Raw genomic sequence first — 26,698 nt, forward strand, 5'->3', positions numbered from 1 at the left:
TCATTCTGCATTTCAAAATCATTACAGAAATGAAGCCAGAATGTTGTAAATACAGTAGCAGGTCTTTAACATACATTTAAGGGGTGAGTCATCCTAGCCCATCCTACAATGGCAAGATAACTTCAGAGGAGGCCAAGGCGCTCTACGGCTACACTTGCCTCAGAAGTCAAGAAGAACTAGTTTTCTGAAGTCACTTCCCCGGTCATTTCACCTTTAGCCTGGGGATCATTTCCAACTGGTATAGAGTCAGAGTTCGGAACACCATTCCTTGTGTTCTGCTAATTTCAAGAGAATATGGGCTGCACAAGCCCTTGACTGTTCAGCATCTCTCAGATCAAGGTAATGCTACAGAGGACCACTACTTACAGTCTGGGTTCTCTCTCTCTCTCTCTCTCTCTCTCTCTCTCTCTCTCTCTCTCTCTCTCTCTCTCTCTCTCCCTCTCTCTCTCTCTCTCCCTCTCTCTTCCTTTACCCAAACCTACATGTTCCCTTTCTGAGAAAAAAGGCAAACAGCTTCTCCTGCTCTGTAAGGAAGAGAAATTCCAGAGCTCTGTCCCTGAGCGTGTCAACTTCTGTTCTGCCCTTCTTCCTTCTCCTGTATACAAGCCATTTTCTCTTTTCTCTGTGTAGATGAAGAGCCTCTGAGAGGAGAATTTGAGCTCCTACTCTAGCTAGAAAGACCACTAATTTGTGGGCTCAAAGGGCCTCTGAAATGAGATGAGCATCCAGGCTTTTCCAGGGCAGCTACCCTTCCCATGCTCCCTGGGCAGGGTCTGTGATCTCGCAGGTTAACATCCTCCGCTGGCTTAGACCCTTTGTTTACACCTTGGTACTGAAGCCAGCAGAAAGACTTAATATTGAACACTCTGGGGCAAATTTCTCCAAAACTAATATTTCATTTTCTCCCTACCACCAGACACTTCATTTTTCTAAGGACTAGATCAGCAAGTGGCCCTCCCAGAGAAAGCTCCATGGCCTATGGTCCAAAACAATAAAACACTGCCAAAGAAGTGGAATTGTGTTTATAATGATGGTCATCAGTCCAGCCCCTGGGACGTTTGAAAAACTGAAAAACAAGCTTTGCAGGTTGCCTTGGTTCTGCAGAATCAGCAGGTCCCTGCTGTGACCAATCAGCCACTGCCTTACGAAGAGCTATTGGCTGGTTCTCTTCAATTTGCTGATTGGCTCTGGTAAATAGGCAGCGCTACTGACTCTGTCCCAGCTCCCCATAGGTGAGTTTAAGTTAAAGGTGGGTCTACAGCAAGTTTTTGTCCTAAGACATAAAAGAATGTCTTCAGGATTTTTTTTAATACTTTTTTTTTTTTTCTGCAGGCTCAAGGCAAATTATAAGTGGGAAACCAATCTGAAGGAAAGAAATTTAAAACCAGTAAGGTGTCAGGTCTTGGGAGGAACGACCAGCCCTATCTGAAGTCTTGCATCAGCCTCTGACCAACTCGGGTGCTTGTTTTAAGGGAAGAGGGTACTAGGTTTTTACCAACAAAGAGCTCAGGTAGGAGATGGAACCGGTACCATCAGAGGGAGGAGAAATGATGGACAGCGAGAACAAGTCTTTTTAATTTTTAAAGCCTTTAAATGATTTCTTCAAGGCCAAACAGCAGCAACAAAGGTATAATTTTAATCGCTTAAGAGGGCTTTGGCGACACCTAGAATGAAGTGACTGTATGCTAATCAAGCAAAGAGGGACCCCACTATGCCCCCGTTTATAATCCTTTCCCAGTTCCTTTTTGCTGGTCATGAAACTATGCTCATCAATCCCACCTAAACAGGAGACAAGGAGGCCAGCCTTTTGTGGACACGGGGTGTAACTGCCCTCCTCTTCTGCCCCCCGAAACAAAATAGGATTCTTCGAAGAAGGAAGCCAAGGAAGGTCTAAGACGTCTGTCTGGACAGAGAACGTGCATAGTGAGGATCAAACGACGATCAAACGCAGCAGAGAAGGACCTGAGGGAAGGAGGAGAGGAAGTAGGTCCAAAATGGGCTTGCCGAAGGGTCTCCTCAGAGCAAGAAACCTGCTGCTGGGCATCTTCGTTCCGCTCCTGCTGCTGCCTCTGCCCATCCTCCATCCCAGCAGTGTAAGTACCGACCCGTCCTCCTTCTTGGGTGCCAGTGGGTCACGTGGGAGGTCACCCAGGGGAGGCCAGCTGAGGGAGAAGGGTGCTTGTGCAGTACCTCAGAACTGGCTTTTTGTTCGTTGTTTGTTTGGAGAAATGGAACCGTGTTCCCGGAGGATGCCGAAATACCTTCTTTCTAAAAACTGCCATTCTCAATCCTTTATCCCATTCCCGGTCTCCCAGTCCCCAGCCTGGGGTCAGATTAGAGTAAGGGCCTTGGCTGAACTGTGTTACACAGATCAGCGGGCCAGCCTTCCCTGGGGCAAGGGTCAGGCAGCCCGATAAGGAGAAGGACACACTGATGAGCTTGTACTTGCTGGGAGTCAAAACCTGACCATCTTTATCTGAGAGGAACTAGCGACACCAGAAGGCATCACAGTAATGACACTAAGGAGAAGATGGGGGAGGAAGGGAATCGTGCCATCACTGGACGGTGGGCCTGGGGTCAGGTGTGGTCTTAGTGAGGGCTCCTGGGCACTTATCCAGGGTCTGTGGCCAGGTCGTGGCAGGCTCTGATAACCAAAAATTGAAACTGTTAATCCCTATGAACTTTTAAGTTGAATACAGAGCTTGGCTAGTTGCCCTGTGCATACGGCCCTTTGATTATTTGCACGCCCTGCAGTTTCCTGTCTGTGCTCTTGAAAGAGGGACACACGCCGACACAAATAAGTCACTCTAGACCATAACTTCATTTTGCACGGTGTTTGTGTAAGCAGACAAGCCAGAGCTTTGAAATTTCTCCCTTCTTTTCCTCCTGTCTCTAGCTTTACCCCTTCCCCAACTGACCCTAGCAGTGGGATTTTGGGAAAAGTAAATTAAGACAGGTTAATAATCTTTGTAGCAAGGGAAAAACGTCTTCCACTTAGCTCCTTGAGTAACTTGGTAACCAACATTAAATTAAAAAGTTAAATAGAGGAGATTAGGATGGTTCCTCTTAAAAACAAACTTGCTTAAATCCTTTGTAGGATAAATATTCCACAGTGCCAGGGAGACGCTAATTAAAGCTGGGCTGAGATTAGCAGTGATTTCTGCTGACAGTCTCCCTGGACTGAATGCTAGTCAATTTTCTGCTTCATCCACATAGGCCTGTTTTTTGTTTTGTTTTGTTTTGCTTTGCTTTGCTTTGCTTTTTGTTTGTTTGTCTTTTTGCTTCATGGTTTTACTCAATGTCAGATTGGTCAAGGGAATGCTAACAAGATCCACAATTACCATCTTCTCCTAGCACGTCACGATCCCCCAGCCTCATTTTAAATCATTCCTAACCTTTGGGGACCATGACTGTAGGGTCTGTTTCCCCACATTTCATTCTGGGACCCCATCCTTGAGCTACTTAGTCATCGATAACTAATGAGAAGAATCCACAGGAAGAAAAAAAAATGAAGTAGGCAAAATAACCTATAGCTTTGAGGGAAGAAGAGGGTTGTGGAAAACAGAGGAGAGAAAAGGAAACATGGGAGAGCCTCTCCTCTCTCAGGATTTATAAATAATTTTTGAAGAGATTTTTAAAATCTCTTCTTACTGGGACCAAGACATATTGCCCTTTCTTGATCTTGCACCATCTTTCAGCCTAACTTTCACCTGAGGATGGGATTTCTCAACAGTGTGATTGCCATTTTGGACAAGATAATTCTCTGTTGTGGGGGGCTGTCCTGTCATGTAGGATGTTTAGCAGCATCTCTGTCCCCTACCTACTAGATGCCAGTAGCACTCCCCCTCCCATTTGTGACAACCAAAAATGTCTCTTAGACATTGCCAGATGTCCCCTGAGAGCCAAATTTGCCAGCAGTTGAGAACCACTGCCCTAGAAAAATAGAAATACTCTATGTCAGAGTTTCCCAATCAGTGTGTGGGGGTCAGTGGTATGCAGATACTTTGACCCTCCTCAGCCTTCAGGATAGCCAGATGGAGCTGAAGCTCCCTCTTACCTCCCTGTGCCCTGCAAGGATTATCTCTATGTGTGTCCCTGGTGTCAAAAAAACATTGCTCCTCTTTCTTTACAATGAAGTAAAAGCACGTTGGCATCAGCAGTGCTCACGGTGGGCACAAGGTAGGTCCCAACACATTATGTCCCTCCCCCATTGCGAGACCCTTGCATCAAAGTTTTAGACTCTGATACTTAATCCATAAAATTCCTAAATGGATTTGCCTGCTTTGGGCTGCAATTGAGAGAAGTGACCAAGGTAGGAGCTCCTGGCCTGCAGTTTTAATGGTTATACAAAGTGACTAGCCACAACTATGTTTTAGGAAAGGTCAGAGTGACCTTCCCCTTCTTCTTGCCCAGCTTTCTAAAACCAGGGGCCCAGATTCTGTTTACCATATTACAGAAGAAGAGGGTACAAGAGGGGGCACCCATGACTAAGCACTGCTTCAGTGTTCTCAGTGGGATAAAAGTTACACCCCAACCTCCCAAGAGCTGAATTTCAAAAAGGGCCCCCAGTCATTTATGACAGCAAATAAACAGACCTCAAGCACCTTCCAGTGAAGTTTGAATGGAATGTCATTGGCAGGTAATCAGATTGCACGGAAAAGAACCAGATTCAAGTGTAAGTTAGTAGCAGAGTCATGAACCATCCTATATAGGGAAATGGCATACATTTGAACTCTTTCCTTTATTTGAAAATAAGAGCAAGAATTGGTAACACTATCCCTTAAATATTTGCCAACCACTACACACCTGTTGATCCAAGGCATGTGATAAGGATCTTGGGGTTCCCATAATATTCTCTCTAGTAGATAAGAGAGACTTGTTAGCCATCAAATAAGACCAATTCAATTCAACCAACCATGATCCAGCTATCTGGCAGACATTTGGTAGATGCTTGAATACAAGACTCCTGTAATCAATCTTTCCAGAATATTTTGGATTGTCTGAATACAAGTTCACATACTAAATTTTGAAAAGAGTGAGAAGATGTAAAAGGAAGTTTATGTAGATTTGTGAGTGAACTAAGAGAGAAACTAATGTATGGAAAGCCCCTCTGAAGTTGGACTCTTGCCAACTCTTTTGCTCTAAGGACACACATGAGTCCAGATAAAAATGAAGAAAGTTTTTCCTGTTCATAATACTGCTGAATGAAGGTGGCTTGGTAACCTATTGGTAACTTCTAATAACCTATTCCAATTGCTAACAACACTCAAAATCAAAATTGTCTTAGTTGTTTTGTTACGTAGTGTGCAACAAATGACAATATTCTGCAGCCACAAATTATATGTAGAATATGAAGAAACTATTAATCAGGTAGTGTACTCTTTCCATTTATAACTCTACAAGGAAGAACTAGAAAATTCAGTCTTACATGTAACATCTCATTAAACTTGATGCAGACACTGGTTGTGCTGTTTGATACAAAATGGCTGAACTTCACCTTCAGAAGACATCTAAACATGCCAATGCAGACATCAAAACAAATATATATTCTAACCAACCATGGGAAACCACCGGTATCAGGAAAGTAACAAGGATTACACACATTATTTTATAAACCAGCACACAAAGGTTTAAAACAGTTCTGAAAATGAAGTTAGCTGTCTTGAGTCAAGGGAATTTTAAAAATGTCAGTATTGAACACTTACAATCTCTGACCTTTGTGGAGATGGTAAGAATCTGTTGTATTATCCACATATTCAGGCTTTCCCATATACTCTTAATTCAAAACAAAATGGTACCTAGAAGAAGGAAAATGCATTTGGTTTAGTCTTCTCTTCCCTTTCCTTTCCTTTTCCTTCCCTTCCATTCCCTTCCCATCCCTCTCCCTCCCCCCCGACCTCTCTCTCCCTCTCTCTCTGTCTCCCCTCTCTCCTTTCTTCCCTCCTTCCCACCATCCCAGCCTTCCTCCCTCCATCTCTCTCTCTTTCCTTAACTTTTGACCCTGTAATGACCAGGATGAGGAAGGCTGGGGGTTCTCAGGAGGGGATAAGGGCTTCCCAGTGAGGGACTCTCTGTCCCCTTTACCTGAAACTTGAATTAACACCTGCCCTTGTGACACTTTCTCAGAAAAAAGATGAGAATAAGTGGGCTCAAGTGAGCTAAATGGCTTTGAACTCCTTTAGGTAGTTTAATTTCTTCAACAAGGTGGGCATTTCTCTAAATTGTATTCTTTTCCAAATGGAGCCATTTTCATTTCACTATTGATTCTGTTGTCTTAGCGGCACTTCCAAACCTCTCTCTGATCTTTTGGCCTCAGAGGAAATCTCAGTGGGAGCTACAGTTAACAATAATTGGGCCTACTTCCTGTTTCTCATGTTCCAACCCCATAATCCATGGATATAAGGAGGGAACAAGGGCCCGTCCCGCCAAGCCAGGTTAATCACCCCTGCTGCTCCTCACTGATCACAGTGACCTTTTGTAACTTTTGTGCAACAGTTTGAAGAGGCTTGTTCTGAGCCCACTGGAGTATAAACAGAACAAGATTTGGCAGGTTCCCTGATCAGCAGTCAGACTCAGGGCAGCTCAGACCTGAACCCGGATGTTTTAGAAATATATAAACATTGAAAAACCCACAGCCAACTTAGATTGTCTGCACAATGACCCTCCAAGTCACAGTGATCTCTCCCAACAGTGACAGCTGACCTCTCTCAACTACATTAATCAGCACTTGTCAGGGCAGTCAGCGTTACTGCAGGCCAAAGTTAAGGAGGTTTGTTATTTTTTTAAGCAGTTTTATTGAGATATATTCACATACCAAACAAGCCATCAAACTGTACAATCAGTGGCTTTTAGTATAATCCGAGTTGTGCAATAATCACCATGGTCAATTTTAGAACATTTTCATTACTCCAAAAAGAAAAAATCCTTACCCCTTAGCAGTCACATCTCAATCTTCTAACCTTCCCCAGCCTTACATAACCACGAATCTAATTCTGTCTCTATAGATTTACTTATATTTACATTTTACATAAATGGAATCATACAATAGGTAGTGCTTTGTGTCTGGTTTCTTTCACTTACAATAATCTTTTTTATTATTGTTATATTTATTTTTAAATTAGAGAAGTTGTAGGTTTACATAAAAGTCATGTAAAAAATACAACATTCCCATATGTCACCCTATTGTTGACACTTTTGCATTGGTGTGGTGCCTTTGTTACATACAATGGATGCAAGAATATTAAAATATTATGGTTAACCATAATCTGTAGTTTGCATTAGGTTTTTTTTTTTAACATATACCACGCAATTATTAACACCTTGTAATAGTGACATACATTTGTTATAATTCATGAAAGAACATTCTTTTACTTGAACTATTAATCACAGTCATCATTGTCCACAACAGGATTCACTGTGTTATGCAGTCCCATGTTTATCCTTTAGCTCTCTGTCTAGTAACATACACGACCCAAAAACTTCCCCTTTTCAACCACATTCACCCACAATTCAGCATTGTTAATTATACTCACAATAATGTGCTACTATCATCACTATCCATTTCCAAACATTTGCAATCAACCTGATTAGAAATTCTGCCCAAATTAAGCATCAGCTCCCAATTTCGCTACCCCCATTCTATCTCCTGGTGACCTATGTTCTAGAGTCTAACTCAATGGATTTTGTTATTATAATTAGTTCATATTAGTGAGATTGTACAATATTTGTTCTTTTGTATATGACTTATTTCACTCAACATAATGTCCTCAAAGTTCATCCATGTTGTCGCATGCATTAGGACTTCATTTCTTTTTACTGCTGAATAATATTTCATCATACGTACATACCACATTTTGTTCATCCATTCACAGGTTGATGACACTTGAGTGGCTTCCATCTTTTGGCAATTGTGAATAATGCTGCCATGAACATGGGCAAATATCTGTTGGTGTCTCTACCTTCAGTTCTTCTGGGTATATGCCTCGTAGTGGGATTGCCAGATCATATGGCAATTCTATACTTAGCTTTCTGAGGAACTGCCAAACTGTCTTCCATAGAGGCTGCATCATTTTACATTCCCACCAGCAGTGAATGAGTGTTCCCATTTCTCCACATCTTCTCCAATGCTTGTAATTTTCTGTTTTTTTTTTAATAGTGGCCATTCTAGTAGGTGTGAAATGATATCTAATTGTAGTTTTGATTTGCATTTCCCTAATAGCTAGTGATGCTGATCATCTTTTCATGTGCTTTTTGGCCATCTGTATTCCCTCTTTGGAAAATTGTCTATTCAAGTCTTTTGTCCATGTTTTATTGGGGGTTTTTTTATTGTTGAGTTGTAGGATTTCTTTACCTATTCTGGATATTAAACCCTTATCAGGTACATGGTTTCCAAATATTTTCTCCCATTGAGTAGGCTGCCTTTTCATTTTCTTGACAAAGTCCTTTGAAGCGCTAAATTTTGAAGAGGTTCCATTTATCTATTTTTTCTTTTGTTGCTTGTGCTTTGGCTGTGAAGTCTAAGAAACCATTTTCTTGAAGATGCTTTCCTTACATTCACTTCTAGGAGTTTTATAGTCCTGGCTCTTTATATTTAAGTCTTTGATCTATTTTGAGTTAATGTTTGTGGAAGGTATAAGATAGGGGTCCTCTTTCATTCTTTTGATTTGATCTGCAAGTATTTTGTTGAGGATTTTTTCATCCTATATTCATAAGAGAAATTGGTCTGTAAATTTTTGGCTCATAATTTTTGACTCATATTATCTAGCTTTGGTATAGGGTGATGTTGACTTCATTAAATGAGTTAGGTCGTGTTCCCTCCTCTTCAGTTTTTTGGAAGAGTTTGAATAGGATTGGTATTAATTCTTCTTGGAATGATTGCTAGAATTCACCTATGAAGCCATCTGGTCCTGGGCTTTTCTCTGTTGGGAGATTTTGGATGACTGATTCAGTCTCTTTACTTGTAATTGGTCTGTTGAGGTCTTCTTTTATTCTAGAATCAGTGTAGGTTGTTCATGTGTTTCTAGGAAATTTTCCATTTCATCTAGGTTGTCTAATTTGTTGGCATACAGTTGTTCATAGTATCCTCTTATAATCCTTTTTGTTTCTGTAGGGCCAGTAGTAATGTCCCCCTTTCATTTCTGATTTTATTTATTTGCATCTTCTCTCTTTTTTTCTTTGTCAGTCTAGCTAAGAGTTTGTCAATTTTATTGATCTTCTCAAAGAACCAACTTTTGGTTTTGTTAATTCTTTCTATTTTTTTTTAATTCTCAATTTCATTTATTTCTGCTCTAATCTTTATTTCTTTTCCTTGCTTGTTTTGGGATTAGTTTGCTGTTCCTTTTCTAGTTCTTCAGGTCTGCAGTTAGGTCTTTGTTTTTAACTCTTTCTTCTTTTATAATGTAGGTAATTAGGACTATAAATTTCCCTCTCAGCACTGCCTTAACTGCATCCCATAAGTTTTGATATGTTGTTTCTGGTTTTCATTTGTCTCAAGATATTTACTGATTTCTCTTACAATTTCTTCTTTGACCCACTGATTGCTTAAGACTGTTGTTTAACCTCCATATATTTTGAATATTCCTGTTCTCTGCCTGTTATTGATTTCCAGCTTCATGCAGAAAACATGTGGAACAGTTTTTAAGATTGTACCCTTATGCAATTGTTTCACACCCAAAAGAAAGCTTCCTTTCTTTAGTTCCTTCTCCAAGGATCTTGGTCTGTTCTATTTGCTTTTGTTTGGCCTCTCTAGCTTGTTTTTGGTTTTGGTTTTGGTTTTTTGTTTACTCTCCTTTCCTTGCCTCTAGATGCTTTTGCCTTGAGGACAAATTTTGGGAAGTGGGTCACCCCAGAGAGGACTTTCCCAAGTCGGTATTTCCCAGCCAAAACAGGGCCTGGGACTTAGAAAGAGTGGGGAGGTGCATTCCCATTCCAAAGAGTCCTGGGGAGAGAGTCTGGCAAGACATCAAACAGCCTTTTTTGACAGCTCCCCAAGGCTATGCTTTCCTGACCTGAAAGAGGGCAGATTTGGGACAATAGTGTTGGACACATTTACTCTGAGTGTCCCTAGGTTGTGCAACCAGCAGAGTGAGTGGTCTTGAGAAACACTTCTGGACCTTCCCTTCAGGATAGATAACATTTTTTATTTGCTTGGTCAGAAGAATATCTCCATTTGTATTGAGACAGGTTGAATGGAGTCCAAGAGCAATGAGAACCAGATATAGGTTAAGGCAGTGGATCTCAACCTGGGGTTATTCTGTCTGCCAAGGGACATTTGGCCATATCAGGAGACAGTTTTGGTTGTCACAACTGAGGAGGCACTACTGGCATCTAGTAGGTAGAGGCCGGGAATATTGCTAAATATCCTGCAATGCACAAGAAAGCTCTCCACAGCAAAGAGTTATCAAGTCCAAAATGTCAATATTGCTGAGGTTGAGAAACCCTTTGATAGGGGCTTGTTTCTCTTCCTTGTCCAAAGAGTTGGTTCCATTATCTGCATTGCTGCCAACCTCTCCATTCCTTTTCTCCCCTCCACAAGGCTTCCTTCAGCTCATTACTGACTCTGTAAGGAAGCACCCAGGGAACCTTAGATGCTACTGCAAAATGAAAGAACCTCAGACTGAAAAATGAAAGGGAAAATGGTCAACAAGTTACTGCATATACACAATGCCTAACAATTTCCTTGGTTAAATTTACTACTGTATTTAGCTGTTTTGGCAAGTAGTCTAAAGCAGAGGTATTTACTCTGCTCATTTTTAAAGCAGTGGAGCCCTTTTTTCCACATAAAGTCTTATGTGTAATTCAGTATATAAACCAAATGAAAGCAGAGTGATACTGGTTGGAGTGAGATGGAGATGGCTGCCTGGATTCAAGGCTTTGCTGTGTCCCCATCCTCTGGGATATTCCTGAGACTCACTCATAGAATCCCAAGGCTAGCAGAGCACAGTATATAAACCACATTTGGGATTATTTGTAAATCGCACTTTTAAGTGATCTTAGCTTCTCTTCAATCAGGCACACACCCAAATGTCCCTGTATCCTTGTATCTTAGTGTCTTAGCACATGTTTTGGACTCAGGATGGCTTATCTCAGAGTTCATATAGGGACAGATCACACAAACCAATCTCAGCAATCTTGAAACACCTTCAGCTACCCCAGAAACCTCTAGCTTCAGATCAACTTGACACCAAATGCTACGCCCCAGTCCAAGTTAAAGCTTTGAACTCCACCTTTATAGTATATGATTTTGAGCTTAGATGCTGTAGATAATTTTCAGTCCCCATTCTCTGAAGTTTCAGGTACCAGCAGAGCTGTGATATTTTAACAGTCTGCTGGCTGCCTTGCTGCACACGAGTACAAATTGCATCCCAGGCATCAGTCCACCCAAGAAGCAACCATAACTTCATGCACCAAAGTGCATGTGTTCCCACACTCCCCTGCTAAGTCCAGCTCTGCACCTCCCAGGGCTGGATCCCAGTGCCTGTGTTCGAGTCCAGATGCCTTCTGCCTCTGCTCTGTGTCTCATTATGGCTTCTCAGTGGCAGCAACTGTTGTGTGACTAACTGCCCTCTCTCCCCACTTACAGGAGGCTGCATGTGCTTACGTGTTGATCGTGACTGCTGTGTACTGGATCTCCGAGGCAGTGCCTCTTGGAGCTGCAGCTCTGGTGCCCGCCTTCCTCTACCCATTCTTCGGGGTGCTCCGATCCAGTGAGGTTAGACCACTTGTGGCACAGCTCCCTGCTTGAGTCCTTGCAGGGCCAGAAAGAGTGCTCACAGTGACCGGAGAGTCACAAAGTACTTGAGGAGGAAGGAGCTTTTTTCCCCCTCTAGAACAACCCGTTAGCACTAAGCCTTTGCACCTGGTGTTCTGGACACCTGAGTTCCTCTCCTTCAATCCACGACCCTCATTGCCCTCAAACTAGCTCAAAACTTGCCTCTTTCAGAAAGCCTTCCTCGATTAATCACATCCTATTTCTCCTTCAGTGAAACCCCTTAGGAACTATACAATTTACACTTAAACCTGACTGCTGTTGATCTTTTCCAGTCTTTTGTATATCCATTTAGACTATCAGCACTCAAAGGCAGGAATCAGGCCTCCCGTTTCTTTTGCATTTCATTATAAAGCCAAGCACATAGAGAGCAGGTACTCAATAACTGTTTGTTGACAGAGACTTACCATTTTTCCCCTGACTCCTGACGATGTTTTCATCCACCCTCTGGTTCTAGTTTGCTAATGCTGCCAGAATACAAAACACAAGAAGTGGATTGGCTTTTATAAAGGGGGTTTATTTGGTTACACAGTTACAGTCTTAAGGCCATAAAGTGTCCAAGGTAACAAATCAACAGTCGGGTACCTTCACTGGAGGATGGCCAATGGCATCCGGAAAACCTCTGTTAGATGGGAAGGCACGGGGCTGGCGTTTGCTCTGGAGCTCTGGTTTCAAAATGGCTTTCTCCCGTGATGTTCATCTCTAGGCTTCAGCTTCTCTCCAAAATGTCACTCTCAGTTGCTCTTGGGGCATTTGTCATCTCTTAGCTTCTCTGGAGCAAGAGTCTGCTTTCAAGGACCATCTCCAAAATGTCTCTGTAAACTGCAGTTCCTCTCTCAGCTCCTGTGCATTCTTCAAAGTGTCCCTCTTGGCTGTGGCAAGCTTGCTCCTTCTGTCTGAACTTCTATAGAGCTCCAGTAAACTAATCAAGACCCATGCTGAATGGGCAGGGCCACACCCCCCATGGAAATTATCCAGAGTTATCACCCACAGTTGGGTGGGGCACATTTCCATGGAAACAACCTAATCCAAACAATCCAACTTAATCCCCACTAATATGTTTCCCCCCGCAAGATTGCATCAAAGAACATGACTTTGTTCTTTGTATGGGGGCCATAATATATACAAACCGGGCCACCTCCTATAAAACATTTCTGTTCCTTCTTCCCCAGCTCAAGATTTACTGCACATTTCTTCCTTGGCTGCCCTCTACCTAGAGTCTGCCTTCTCTGGATCATTCTTTACCTATAGCATTCTCAAAAGCTCAAATAGAAATTGTCAGTTTGAAAGCCAGGTTGTGACCAAATTTCAGGACAAACACTTAAGCCCACCAAAAATAGGGAAGAAGGAAAACACAACCAGAACCCATGAGCAAGATGAGTGATCATTGTCATTCATCAACACCTGGCTCCATTTGGACCGTCTCATTACAGCACCTGGTCTCCACTTCCTGTTCTCCTAGGGTTTCCATGAGGAGGATTGAATAGCTGAGGGCAGATGAGGGTAAGAGCACAGGCACAGAAGGAAGAGAAAAGGGAACGAATGTTTGAATGCCTGCTAAAGTCAGATGCTGTTATTTAATGCCCACAAGACCTCTACAAGGAAGGTGTTCATATTTCCTACAGATGAGGAAACAGGTGCAGAGAGTTAAGAACTTACCCCCAAACCACAGCAGAACTTCATTTAAACCCATTATCTATTAGATTTCAAAGTCTATCCTCTTGCTTGCTATGCCATGAGGAAAACACTCCAAAAAGTACTAAGTGGCTTCATTCTGAGTTATTCCTGAGAACTGTGTGTCTTTCCACCTCTGTGATATGAGGAAGAATGAAGCTGGGCCTGTAGAATGCCTTGACTATGGATAACAGAAACTTTTTGAAAGCTCAAAGATAGATCCAGGTGATCCTATAATATTTATACTTGATTGCAAATGAGCAGTTTGTACAGTTTGAACTCAACTGAACAGGTGGGTTTGTTTGTTTGTTTTGGAGGGGGAGTTAGGTTTGGGTTATTGCTTTTTGTTTTGTTTTTTTTTGTTAGTGGCATTTAGTATCCATAGCCTCAGGTTCTCCATAAAGGATAGGATCCCAAGGGCCTTCAGCAGTGCTTTTATTCCTGGAAATTTGTGCAACACTTATATCCTGGGGGCCCACATAAAAGCTAGTCTATGACCTGAATTATTAGGTAATTGCTCCAATTTTCCCCCTTCCTTAGTGGAAAGAGACGAAGTGGTATGGGGTTTTGTGCATGCTTAAAAGAAAAATCAACCTGGAACATGTGTTTTCTTAAAGGAGGTATTCAAACTTGCTCTGCAGTTTTCTTTTTAAAATTGTGAAACCACAAACCAATGGGCGAGGGGGTAAAAGTACAGGGTAGAGAAAAATAAAGTTATAAAATTTTGAATCAGAAGTAATATTTTAAAGTGAGACAACTATTCATTTAGAAAGTTACATCTTTGCATTTCACTATAGGCAGCTCAAAAGCCAACAGCTTGTCTTGGCCTTTGAGTCGATGATGTCTCTGTTACTCCAAAGGCTGCCTGCAGGGGGCTCTCTCCAGACTTTGGGCAGGTCAGCCCATCCACACGGTAGAGATGTTGCTAGGCAACAAGTCATCAAGGGGCCTGATCCTTTGCACAGCCAGGAAGGCCAAACCTATAAGGAGAGTCTGCGGGGGCAGTTGTTTGTGAGGGTACCTTGATTTAATGAGGAGTAAAGGAAGACTGTCCAGAGAGGGATTAGATGTTTTTGCTGGGGGGCCAGAAGGAAAATGCTTGGAGGAATCAGAGGACATGTTTTATCAGCTGGGGTGAAAATTCCTAATTCATCTGTCTCATAAGGTGGCTTTGGCTGGCAATGATATTTAGCAGTTGGGCTACAGGGAGCAGCTTAGTCCAAATATAGTCTGCTTAGCTGGCCTTGTTAGCTCAGATTAGAGGAAACTGTCAATAAGGTAAATATCTCTTTGTGAGCCAGTTAAATTTACAGAGAAAATGTCTGTTCTACAACCACCAATTGCACCCCTATCTAATCACAGGAGCATGTGCCGTGGCTCACAAGCAGAAGCCAAGCTGGGGTCCTCAGGAGGGCTCCCCTACTCCAGACAAACCACCTGTGTATCACTCCCCAAACCCACCTGGGCTTGCCCATCCCCTTGCCTCAACTTAGGCCATTCTTTCACCTTGGAAAGTTCTCTCCAATTCCTTTAATTCTTAAAATCCTACTCAATGACCTTCCTCTGTGAAGCTTTTCCAAAGCTGAAAGTATTACTCCCCTCCTTTGAGCTTATTTGAGGCTTTATCCTTTAAACAGTACACCAGCCACACCAGATACAAACTTTTGTGGACATGTCCTTTCTCCACCAAGATTCACACCCTTTAGAATTTATAATATCTGGATCCTGTATCTGGCACAGTGTCATCCTTGCATTTAGCCCCTACTCAATGTTTCTTGATTGAAATGTTTCTTATGGTGTGTCAACAGTGTAATCTCCATAGAAAGGAAGGTATGTAAATAGGATCAGTATGACTCTGGAGACTGTGGCTTTGCTCCTTCTAGTTATTCACTCAATATTCAGGAAAATATTCTCTGAGCTCTGTAGCTACCATGTGTGGTATGGTACCCTACAGTGTCAAAAACGATTAAAACATAATTTTCTGCCCTTTTATATCTCATAACTGACCCATCTGAGTCTCCCACTGTCAGCTGGATGTGTACATATAAATGATTACTTTTTAGGGTGATGACTTATTGGTCAGTATATATTAAGAGTTCACAGTGTACAAAGCTTAGACTGCCTTTTCTCAGCAGAGTTCAGGTGCTAAGAAGAGATAAGAAATGATAGAAATGGCTCCTGGCCTTGAGAGTTTTATATTCTAGCAGACAGAAAATATAAATCACATGGGAAAATACAGGAGACCTTTTGCAGTGATGCCTCATTTTTGGAATTATGGAGGACTTACATGATTCCCCACGAGAGAATGTTCCTGATAAATGAAGTTTGCCCTGTCAAGTGCTCAAATTTTAAGTTGACCACTTTTGATTGAAGTTTCTTTAAAAGAAGCTTATAATTTCCCTGGCCTTTTAAATAGAAATTATTTAATATAAATTAACTTTTTCCTTGGAGCTATCAGAATCTCCAGGAAAAGGGTTTCTCATTTAGAGGAGTCAGTGTGGGCAAGAGGATAGCACAGTTGAGTAACTTGAGTGCTAGTTTAGTAGCTGAACCTGAAGAATCTTGAGTAACATATTGGCATTAGACTGGAAGGAGAGTTCAGATGAAAATATTAAAGGCATGTTATTAGATTTGCAGGAAGCTCAAAGCTGGATGGGCTAGCTAATATATGGTGACAGGATGAGACAACGGACTGAAACTAATAAAATGAAGTTTAATAAGGATCAATGTCAGCAGTTCATGTGAAAAAGACCCTTGGCTTTAAGTTAAGTACAGGCTCAGCATGAGTTATCTGACAGTCTAATGTGGCTGCCAAGATTTTGAGCAATTAATATATGCCAGACACTACCACAAGTCTTTACATGCACTGTATCATTTAATCCTCTGCAAAGTAGCTAAAATTTTTGTCTTCATTTTACAGAGGAGGATACTGAAGTTCAGAGAGGTTAAATAATTTACCCTAGGTTACACAGCTTGTAAGGAGTAGGGCCAGGATTTGAACCCAGTGTAGTACATCTCCAGAGCTTGTGCTCTTAACTCCTGGGCAATATGTACTGAAATCTTCTGTTGAATTAATAAACATATGTATTCATTGCATCCAATTCTGGATGAGGAACTCATCCAAAGGTGGGTGGCCAGGATGTCAAAACTCTGGGAAACTGAGTCAAATGAGAAATGAAGAAAAGACTTAAACAGGATTTCTTGCTCCTACAGCTCAACACACCAGGCTCAGAGTCAAACCAGAACCAAAGAGTCAAAGCCACCATAAGGGAGATCCCTATCCTGTATGAGGAAAGACTCTGCAATGGGCTGCTAAGTGTAGTGTTCCTGTCTCTGGAAGTTCAAGTCAGACGATCACATTAGGGACATTAGAGAAGGAATTCTTGCCTTAAGAGAGGGGTTTGACTCCAGGGTCCCTTTGATTTTAGGATTCTATGATCTTCTTGTGAGCATCCAGACACTTCACTCTGCTGCATTACAGGGCTTGGTTCTATATTTTAGGTTTGTCTTTTTGTTCATTTTCTCATTTTGCTTTCATTACCATTCTCACCAGTGTCATTAGTGCCTCTAATGTCCTCTAAGCCCCTTCTGATGCATTGTTCCCAATGTTTATAGCCTGGCACAATACCCCTGAAAATCAAGGTAGCTAAGATTTACTGTTTACGGGAGAGATGGCCTAGGGTGGGGAGACCAAAGGTTCTCTGGTGGGGTGAAAAGCAAGGTTTGAGTGCCAGGGCTTGGGAATAGCTACCCATGGTGCCCAGAGACTTAGGATGTAGGAATTACGTCTGCTTTCTTTCTCTACCCAACACACACACACACACACACACACACACACACACACACACACACACACACACACACCACACAGCATGCACAGTCATTCACCCTCAACCCTGCCAGCTATCTCAGTGACCCTGAACTGCAGGCCTTCTGGCAAGCCTTGCTCAAATTCTAGCTCCTGCCAGGCCAAGAGAAGAGTAGAGGCAGCTCCCACTGAGATAACAAAACGGCCTCTGCAGCCAAGTGACACTTGGTTCTGATGTCGTGGATCTGCTTCCCTGTGTACTCCTGATCTTTCTGACCCTCTGGATTCCTGAGTACTGCCCACGCTCGAACTTCCTCTTCTTGTGTAAACCTGCCTCTCTGGCCTCTGCTCACCAAGGAGGCTGACCCTCCTCCTGCATGCAGGCCTGCGGGGATACAGGCTGAGCGTTCAGATACTGATCCCGGCTCAGCCCACCTGCCGCCGCCCAGGCTGCCCGGCCCCCACCGTCATCGAGACAGGGTCCAGAACCAGGTGCCACACACAGTGCCTTAAGGGGGGCCTGGACCTAAACTAGGAACACACAGACCTTGTAGCCTTTTGAGACCAAACTAATGTTTCCCTGAGAAGAGTTACACCCTACAAACTGTTATCTGACCAGCAGCCCCTTTGCGCCTCGGCTCAGCCCCTGCTTTAGCTTCCTTCCATCAGGGTAGTTCAGCGGGTCCTGAATCGATCGGAGGTGCCTGAGGAATCAGCTCTCCAGGGAGGTCAGAGCTGGGCCAGGTCACCACTCATCTGGGTCCCTCTGCTTTAGACTTCACTAGTGCAGGGTTTGCAAAGAATCTTTTTTTAAGCAACAAAACATTTTCTTTATACCACATCTTAGGAGACCCACTATGTAAAACAAGGCAGGGGAAGTCCTGCCCAGAGCCTGGGCTATGGCGACCCTTCCCTCCCCAAACCTTATGGCTACCCCCTTCCCACAGTGGCCCCTGAACCTTTCTGATGAAGTGAGGATAGTTTCAAAGCCTCCATCCTGGGGAATGTGAATTGGGTGATTAGGAGGGTGTGCAGGACCAAATTTTTGTCTTTTAGGTCCACCTTGTTCCTTCTTATTCCACTTCCTTTCTCTTACTCCTTTCATTTCTGTCATCCTGATTTCTGACTCTCAGTCTCTGCTTGAAGCTTCTATCTTTTATTACTTCTTTAATAATAATAATTAAGGTTTATCTAGCACTTCCACATGCCAGACTGTTCTAAAAGCTTGCATTATCTTCTTTAAGAATCACATGATGATGGATTAAATGAGCTATGTTTTATTACTCCCCCTTGAAAGGTTGAAGTGACCTAAGCACAGAAGTCCAGTAGTTTATCCAATAGCGTGCAATTAATCTGTGGGGGATCGAGGATTTAAACTCAGATAGTCTGAACTCCAGAGTCCAAGTTCTTAGTTTCTGTACTCTGATATGCTCTTTAAAAGCAGCATCTTTGAGCCATTTCTTCTAAAACACAGTACAGAAACACTTCTGTTCTCCAAGCTCAGTGATTTGGCATACTAAGAAAAACCACAAAGCAGGAAAGCAGATAAGGTGATCAAATAGCCCTTGCAAATGTCACAAATCTATGTGCTTTACTCGTGGGAGGAACACTCATTTAAAATCTATTTTCTCTTCACAAATAATTCCAACAAAGCTTCGTTATCTAGTTTCCCAACTCACAATGTATTAGAATCAGAAATTAGAAAGTAGGGAAAGGACTGCTAATGGCAAGCACCCTGACGACAGAAAACAGCAACAGCCTAAATAAAATAGAAAAATTATAATATATAGGTACAGGGACTCAAAATATCCAGTAATCTGGGACTTTGGAGTGCAGGAGAGGTGAGGGAGTACTGGACTGAGGGGTGCAATACAATGAAATATGAGTCAGCCAAGACTTAGCACATAGCAGTCAAGACGGATGATAACGCATGTGCTCTGCTAATAAAGACAGAAAGTATGAAACACATTTTAGAAAACGATTACAGGAATCCTCAGGAATCCTGGAAATTTGATGTTCCCTAGGGGTTTCTGAATAACCAAAGTTCTATTGTTAAAAAAAAATCAATTGGCTAGAAAACAAGCACCACCATTGAACAGAATTTTGATTTATAAAAATGAAAAAGCAGCTGTATGGCTGTCTTGGCTGTGTGCATGGGCACACTCTTTGTACTAATGCCTCATACCTGTTCAGCCTTTGTAAAGACCACTTAATATTGGAAAGAGCTGCCAGGAATCATGGCCGTCAACGTGCCATGCAAGTGTCATTTAATCTTCACAACAACCTTATAAGGTAGGGACTCCCATAATTCTAGATGAGAAAAATGAAGCCCAGAGAGGTTGAATAACTTGCCCAGGGCCACTCAGCCAAGTCCTGCCTTCTTCCAGAGCCCTGATTCTCCAACCCCTCACCCCCTTTGACTATGCTGCCTTATAACCACAAAATACACCCCAAGCCCCGGGCGGTGTCTCCCAAGCACATGGCATCACTTACAAGGGACCAGGGAGGTCATGTGAATAGACCTGAGTCCACCATACCCCAAACGAGAAAACAGCACAAGCCCAGTGTCCTGCTGGAGCTGGGTCCAGGGCTTACTATTTAGGGCCAGTGTCAGTGTGGTGATTATGAAAGTAAACAAGAAGTATGTGGCATGTTTGGTTGAAAACTCTTCCCACCAGCCTATGGTGTCTGGAAGACCAAGAAAATTCCCCTTAAATTGAATGAGATGAGAGGTTTCCTGTTGACCCACCCCATGTGGCGTGTTGGGTAGTAGGAAAAGCACAGGCTTTGAGTTCAGATGGACCTAAATAAGTATCCTCCCCTTTACTCTGTGACCTTGGAAAGGTTCCTGAACAACTCTAAGTTTCAGTTTCCTCATCTGTAAAGTGAGATAATAACAGTACCTGCCTCATAAGATTGTTGTGGAGATCAAGTGAGAAAGTGAATGCAAAGTGTCTGGCGTGTAGAAAGCATTTGGTTCAACACCTATTGGTTCCTTTCCCTCTCCCTTTGTGTGTAACCCAGAGAACGTAGCCCCACTCACATGTATTTTAGGCCCTGAGGCTCCCAAAAGGTCATCACAGACCACTGGTGTTCTACAGTGGCCTCTGCCCAAGAGGCAGGAAACCAAAATGTTGAGAGTCCGTCCCCTGGGAAAGTAACCGAGGTAGTACTGTGACTTTTGTTTTTTTAATTGATTGAAGTGAAACTTACATAACATACAGTTAACCATTTTAAAGTATATAATTCAGTGGCATTTATAATATTGTGCAACCACCACTTGCACTGATCATTTAAAATCTCACAGGGTGCCATGAGTCATGGGGCCAGTGCAGGAACCGTTACTCAGTACTATCTTATCTCAGGTCTTCTGTGGATTTTCTCTCCTCGGAAGATGAAGGAAAAAACACAAAACACAAAACACTGGTTCTGCCCCAGAGCTGCCTCCTAGAAACTTGGGGAGGTAGCCAACCTGCAGTGAGGAAGGTGCTAGACCACCAGCAGCACTTCTACCGCCCACTAGGGGGCAGCATGTCACCCGTGGACTCAGCACAGTCTTTCCTGCCCCTCCCAGAGAAGATCCACGGCTTAATAAGGAGCTTGTGCAGAGCAGGAGCCTTCTCTGTCCTTGGGGAGGATTAGTGACAGTTGTCAGCTGATGAATGGGCTGGTGGACAAGAACTAGGGTAACCAAAGCAGAGGGCTCTTCCTCCCAGGAAGTTGCCACGAGAAGGCAAACGTCTGTTCACCTCCTACGCTAACCTGATCAAGCAGACGTAAAGAAATCTCCACGGGGCTAAAGGGAGAAGAGGAAAATGGAGTGTGCTGCCTTTATTTTGCCTGTTTATGTTATCAAAGTATTAAATGCACAGAATTTTAAGTTCAAATAATACTGGAAAGCTTATAATGACAAAACCGCAGTCTCCTTCCCTCCCCCTCCCCACTTCACCCCCACCACAGTCCCACTCCTCAGAGACCATAAGTTTTAACTGTTTCTTCTGGTTTTAAGCCTCATATTTCTATGTATCTTTATATTAGTTCTCAAGCTATCACTTTTAGATATTATCAATTGACTTATTATAGTAGATGAGGATTTTGTCCTCTGACATCCACCCAATTCCCTTCCCTCCAGGCTCCCAATATGGTTGTATCATAATTTTTGTGAATTCAGTGATTAAAGTTTGACTTTATGTGATTATGTAAACAATGTTTCTTCAAATGCCAAGTAATTAGCTGTACTTACATCCCCTTTTCTGTTCAATTTCTATTTTTCCTTCAGTTAAAAATGTGCTTGTTTTCTCACTTTTTAAGAGGGTTTTTTAATTAAAAATTAAACCTCTCTATATCTTTTCCTCTCAATTTCTATCATGTTTCCTCCACTTGGGAAGAGTTCTTATACATATGACAAATATTTATTGAGCAATTACTTTTGCATATGACTCCATAAGGTGCCAAGAGATATTGAAAGAAATATAAGATGTGGTCCTTGCTTGCTCTTTAGCAATCCATAATTTAGTTGAGAGATAAGAGAGAAACACATAAAAATAGAAATAAATAGACAACAGTCCAAGCACAAAGCAACAATCCAAGTATTGCTCCAAGCCCTCCGTGATGTAGAAAATTAATGATTCTTACAGGGACTCTGGAGTTCAGAGGATAGGGTCACAAGGAAGGTTTTCTAGAGGACACAAGGCCTGAACTGGGCTTTGAGATCTGATTGCAAAGTACAGACAGAGATAAGAAGAGAACGTTCCAAGGACAAGAATCACATGAAGATTTGGTCCATGGGCCCCAAACATACGTAACCTCTTATAAAAGGCCTATGTCTCAGTTTCCTCATCACTAAACAGTGGGTGAGAAGAATTTGGTAACTGTACTATGGTTACGTAGAAAAGAAATATTGAAGTATTTAGGAGTAAGGGGCCATGAAGTATGTAACTTACCCTCAAATGATGCAGCAAAAAATAATTACATGGATAGTATATGGGTGTTTCTTGTACTGTTTTCATTTTTGGAACTTTTTGTAATTTTAGAATTATTTAAGTTAAAAAAATTAAGGTTTAAGGCAAGTTACAAAGATAACTTCAAGAACTCTATCCTAAGGAAACATCACATTTATATAAGGATAAATATTTATGCAGAGCATTTTTCTTTGCACCATTTGTTGTAGTGCAAAAAAAAAAAAAAAAAAGAGAATCAACCTAAATATTTGCAAAGGGAAATAGCCAAATAAATTCTGAAATACTGCTATATGATAGCACATTATGCTGCTGTTAATATGAATTTTCCCAATAAGTTTTAGTTTATAAGAAAATGTTCAGGAAAGGATGTTAAATTAACAAAAAAATTAAGTAGGATATAAAACTGTACATACTGTATAAATCTACTTAGGTATTTGTATAGACATAAGAAAAAAGACTTGAGGAAGAAAATGGTGGCAAAAGAGAGGCGTGGAAGCTAGTTTGTACCACTGGAACAACTAATAAACAACCAGGAACAGCTAGTAAATAATCTGGAAAAACTGCAGGGGGACAAATGTGACTGTCCACTCATCATACACCAACTTGAATTGGGAGGAATGCCCGAGATCGCAGTAAGTAAAAACTGCGGATCTAAGCCAGAAGCCTCCTCCCCCCATGGCCTGAACTGCAAAGCCTCATGGTGTTAGAGAGCAGCACTCTCTGAGCAAGCGAATATAGCTCAGCTAAGCTCCAACTGAGGTTTTAATTAACAAACGTGGACTGCTAGATACAAGATATGAATCCGCAAGAAGCAGACGGAGGCTTTTGTTGATAACTGACCTTGGAGAGCCAGAGGGTGGCCGTGGACTGGCCCTGAGGGGGCTTTCTGTCCCTTTTTTGGCTCAGTGGAGACAGCTTCAGCCATTTTTAGTTCCCAGCACTCTGACCCAGACAAGAGTGGAGATAGCACAGGCAGAGAGTCTATTCAAATATAAATGACCTCTCCCTAGGGGGTGTATCTTCCCTAAGAGGAGGAAGGTGGTGCCAAGCTCTGCTGCTGCCTTCCATTCAGAACCAGACCCCAGAGCCTGGGGGAAAACAGCCACAGGCCACACCTCCCTACACCAATCTGGAGCTACAAGCTGACAAGCACCACCTGCTGGGCAGAAAAGCACAGTGACTTGAGACCTCACAGGGTGTACCAATCTTCTAAGACATTCTCAGGGAAACTGGGTACTTTTCCCTCCTTCCAAGACCTGAGCCCATCTGGTCTGGGAAAACCCGATTGGGGTAACCAAGGAAACCAGATGCCTAGACAAAAGAAAACTACAACCTACAGTAAGAAAAACAAAGTTATGGCCTAGACAAAGGAACAAACTTACACTTCAACTGAGATACGGGAATTTAAACAACCAATACTAAATCAATTCAAAAAGTTTAGGGAAGATATGGCAAAAGAGATGAAGCATATAATGAAAACACTGGGCGTACATAAGGTAGAAATCAAAAGTTCAAAAAAACAACTGGCAGAATCTATGGAAATGAAAGGCACAACACAAGAGGTGAAAGGCACAATGGAAACATACAATAGCAGATCTCAAGAGGCAGAGGAAAACACTCAAGAACTGGAGAACAAGTCACCTGAAAGCCTACACACAAAAGAAAAGATAAAGAATGGAAAAATATGAGCAACATCTCTGGGAATTGAATGACAACATGAAATGCAGGAATGTACATGTCATGGGTGTCCCAGAAGGAGAAGAGAAGGAAAAGGGGGCAGAAGCAATAATAGAGGAAATAATCAATGAAAATTTCCCATCTCTTATGAAAGACATAAAATTATGGATCCCAAGAAGTGCAATGAACCCCAAGCAGAATAGATCTGAATAGGCCTACATCAAGACATTTAATAATCCAGCTATCAAACATCAAAGATAAAGAGAGAATCCTGAAAGCAGCAAGAGAAAAGCAATCCATCACATATAAAGGAAGCTTAATAAGACTATGTGCTGATTTCTTAATAGAAACCATGGAGGCAAGAAGGAAGTGGTGTGATATATTTAAGATCTGAAAGAGAAAAACCACCAACCAAGAATCCTATATCCAGCAAAACTGTCCTTCAAATATGAGGGAGAGCTTAAAATATTCTCTGACAAACAGACAATGAGAGAGTTTGTGAACAAGACACCTGCACTGCAGGCAGAAAGGAAAAGACAGGAGTAAGAGGTTTGGAACACAATTTTGGGAGATAGTAGCACAGCAATGTAAGTACACTGAACAAAGATGACTGTGAGCATGGTTGAAAGAGGAAGGTTAGGACCATGTAGGACACCAGAACAAAAGACAAAAGATAAAGACTGGGACTGTATAACTCAGTGAAACCTAGGGTGCTCAACGATTATAATAAAAGGTACAAATATGTTTTTACATGAGGTAGAACAAATGAATGTCAACATTGTAAGGTGTTAAAAATAGGGTGGGATTGGGGGGAAGTACAATCAATGCAAACTAGAGACTATAATTAACAGAAAAATTGTATTATGCTTCCATTAATATAACAAAGGCAATATACCAAAGCTAAATGCATATGGGGGGAGGGGAATAGGGAAAAGGATATGGGACTCCTGGCATTGGTGATGTTGTCTGACACTTTATTCTACCTTAGTTTATTAATGCTGTCTTTCCTTTTGTTGCTTTCTAGCTGTCATGTGTTTTTTTTTTTTCTTTCTCTCTCTCTCTTTCTTTTGTCCCTCTATCTTCTTTGACTCTTCCTCCTTCTTTGTGGAAGAAATGGAGAAGGATAGTGGCAATGGTGCTGAATACATAAATAGTGACTATATGGGGAACCAACAATTGTTACTTAGGATGGAATATATGGTGTATGAACAAAAACATCTTAAAAGAAATGGGTTGATGAAGAAACCATGAGGGCACTATATTAAGTGAAATAAGACAGACACATAAGGACAAATATTGCAGGGTCTCACTGATATGAACTAATTATAATATGTAACTCATAGACATGAAATATAAGTTACCAGGATATAGAATGAGGCTGAAGAATGGGGAACGGTTGCTTATTATGAGCAGAATGTTCAGCTATGGTGAACTTAAACATTTGGAAATGGACAGAGGTGATGGTAGCACATTGTGAGAATAACTAACAGTGCTGAATGGTGTGTGAAGGTGGTGGAAAGGGGAAGCTCAGTCACATGTCACCAGAAGGAAAGCTGGAAGTTAAAAGATGGGAATATATAAAATAGTGAATCTTGTGGTGGAAAATGTCCATGATTAACTGTACAAATATTAGAAATCTCTCTCATGAACTATAACAAATGCATGACACTATAACTAGAAGTTAATAATAGAGGGGCATATAGGAAAAAAAAAATATCTATTGCAAACTTTATACTACAGTTAGTAGTATTTTCACATTCTTTCATCAACAGTAACAAATGTGCTATACCAAAACTATAAATCAATAATATGGAGGGAGGTGGTTAGGGGTATGGGAGGATTTGAGCTTCCTTTTTTTGTCTTTATTTCTTCTCTGGAGTAATGAAAATGTTTTAAAAATTGAAAAAAAATTCATTGTGTTGATGGATGCACAGCTATATGATGGTACTGTGGGCAATTGATTATACACTTTAGATATTTGGATAATTGTATGGTATGCAAACAATCTCAATTAAAAAAATTTTTAAAAAATAAATAAAATAAAAAGACTTGAAGGAAATACACCAACATATTAACTATAGTAGGATTTTAAGGATAATTTAATGAAATTAAAATTATCATTTTAATGATAATTCCTTAAATTTTTCTGTATTTTGAAGTTTTCCATAATAAGCATATTTTAATTTTGTAATAAAAATGAATTTTCTAAAAAGAAAAATAAATTTTTTAAATGAGGTTTGGGAACAAGCCCAGGTGTATTCATTTCTTAGGGCGGCTGTAAAAAGGTGCCACCAACGGGGTGGCTTAAAAGAACCAAAGTTTATTCTCTCACAGCTCTGGAGGCCAGAAGTCTGAAATGAAGGTGTCAGCAGGGCCATCCTCCATCGGAAGCTTGTAAAGGAGAATCCTCCTTTTCTCTTCCAGCTTCTAGCATTTGCCCCCTATTCTCGGCATTCCTTGGCTTATGGATCATCATTCCCAGGCCTGCATGTGTGTGGCCTTTTCCCTCTGTGCTGTTTTCCTCCCCGTGTCTCTTCCAGTCACATTGGGTTAAAAGCCCACCCTACTCCAGTATGACTTTTTATCTTAATTTAAGTAATTCCATTTCCAAGGATCCTGTTCCAGTTTGCTAACACTGCCGGGATGCGAAATACCAGAAATGGATTGGCTTTTATAAAGGGGGTTTATTTGGTTACACAGTTACAGTCTTAAGGCCATAAAGTGTCCAAGGTAACACATCAACAATCAGGTACCTTCACTGGAGGATGGTCAATAGTGTCTGGAAAACCTCTGTTAGCTGTGAAGGTATGT

At 41.6% G+C, this 26,698-nt stretch overlaps 1 protein-coding gene and 1 long non-coding RNA gene across 6 annotated transcripts in view; one reads left to right on the plus strand and one right to left on the minus strand.

Annotated features, from left to right (window-relative positions):
* The window catches only part of LOC119534059, a 136,757-nt gene extending 130,957 nt beyond the window's left edge, over window positions 1-5,800 (minus strand). For both annotated transcript variants that reach the window (XR_005216946.1, XR_005216947.1), the window contains exon 1: window positions 5,706-5,800. This is a non-coding gene — a long non-coding RNA (uncharacterized LOC119534059). The remainder of the gene's footprint in view (window positions 1-5,705) is intronic.
* SLC13A4 (solute carrier family 13 member 4) overlaps window positions 1,378-26,698 on the plus strand; it is a 54,029-nt gene continuing 28,708 nt past the window's right edge. For all 4 annotated transcript variants that reach the window (XM_037836086.1, XM_037836088.1, XM_037836089.1 and 1 more), the window contains exons 1-2: window positions 1,378-2,093; window positions 11,582-11,710. In XM_037836086.1, coding sequence (XP_037692014.1) covers window positions 1,995-2,093; window positions 11,582-11,710 — 228 coding nt within the window. In that variant the 5' untranslated portion in view covers window positions 1,378-1,994. The remainder of the gene's footprint in view (window positions 2,094-11,581; window positions 11,711-26,698) is intronic.

Source organism: Choloepus didactylus, chromosome 5, assembly GCF_015220235.1.
Source record: "Choloepus didactylus isolate mChoDid1 chromosome 5, mChoDid1.pri, whole genome shotgun sequence".
NCBI lineage: Eukaryota > Metazoa > Chordata > Mammalia > Pilosa > Megalonychidae > Choloepus > Choloepus didactylus.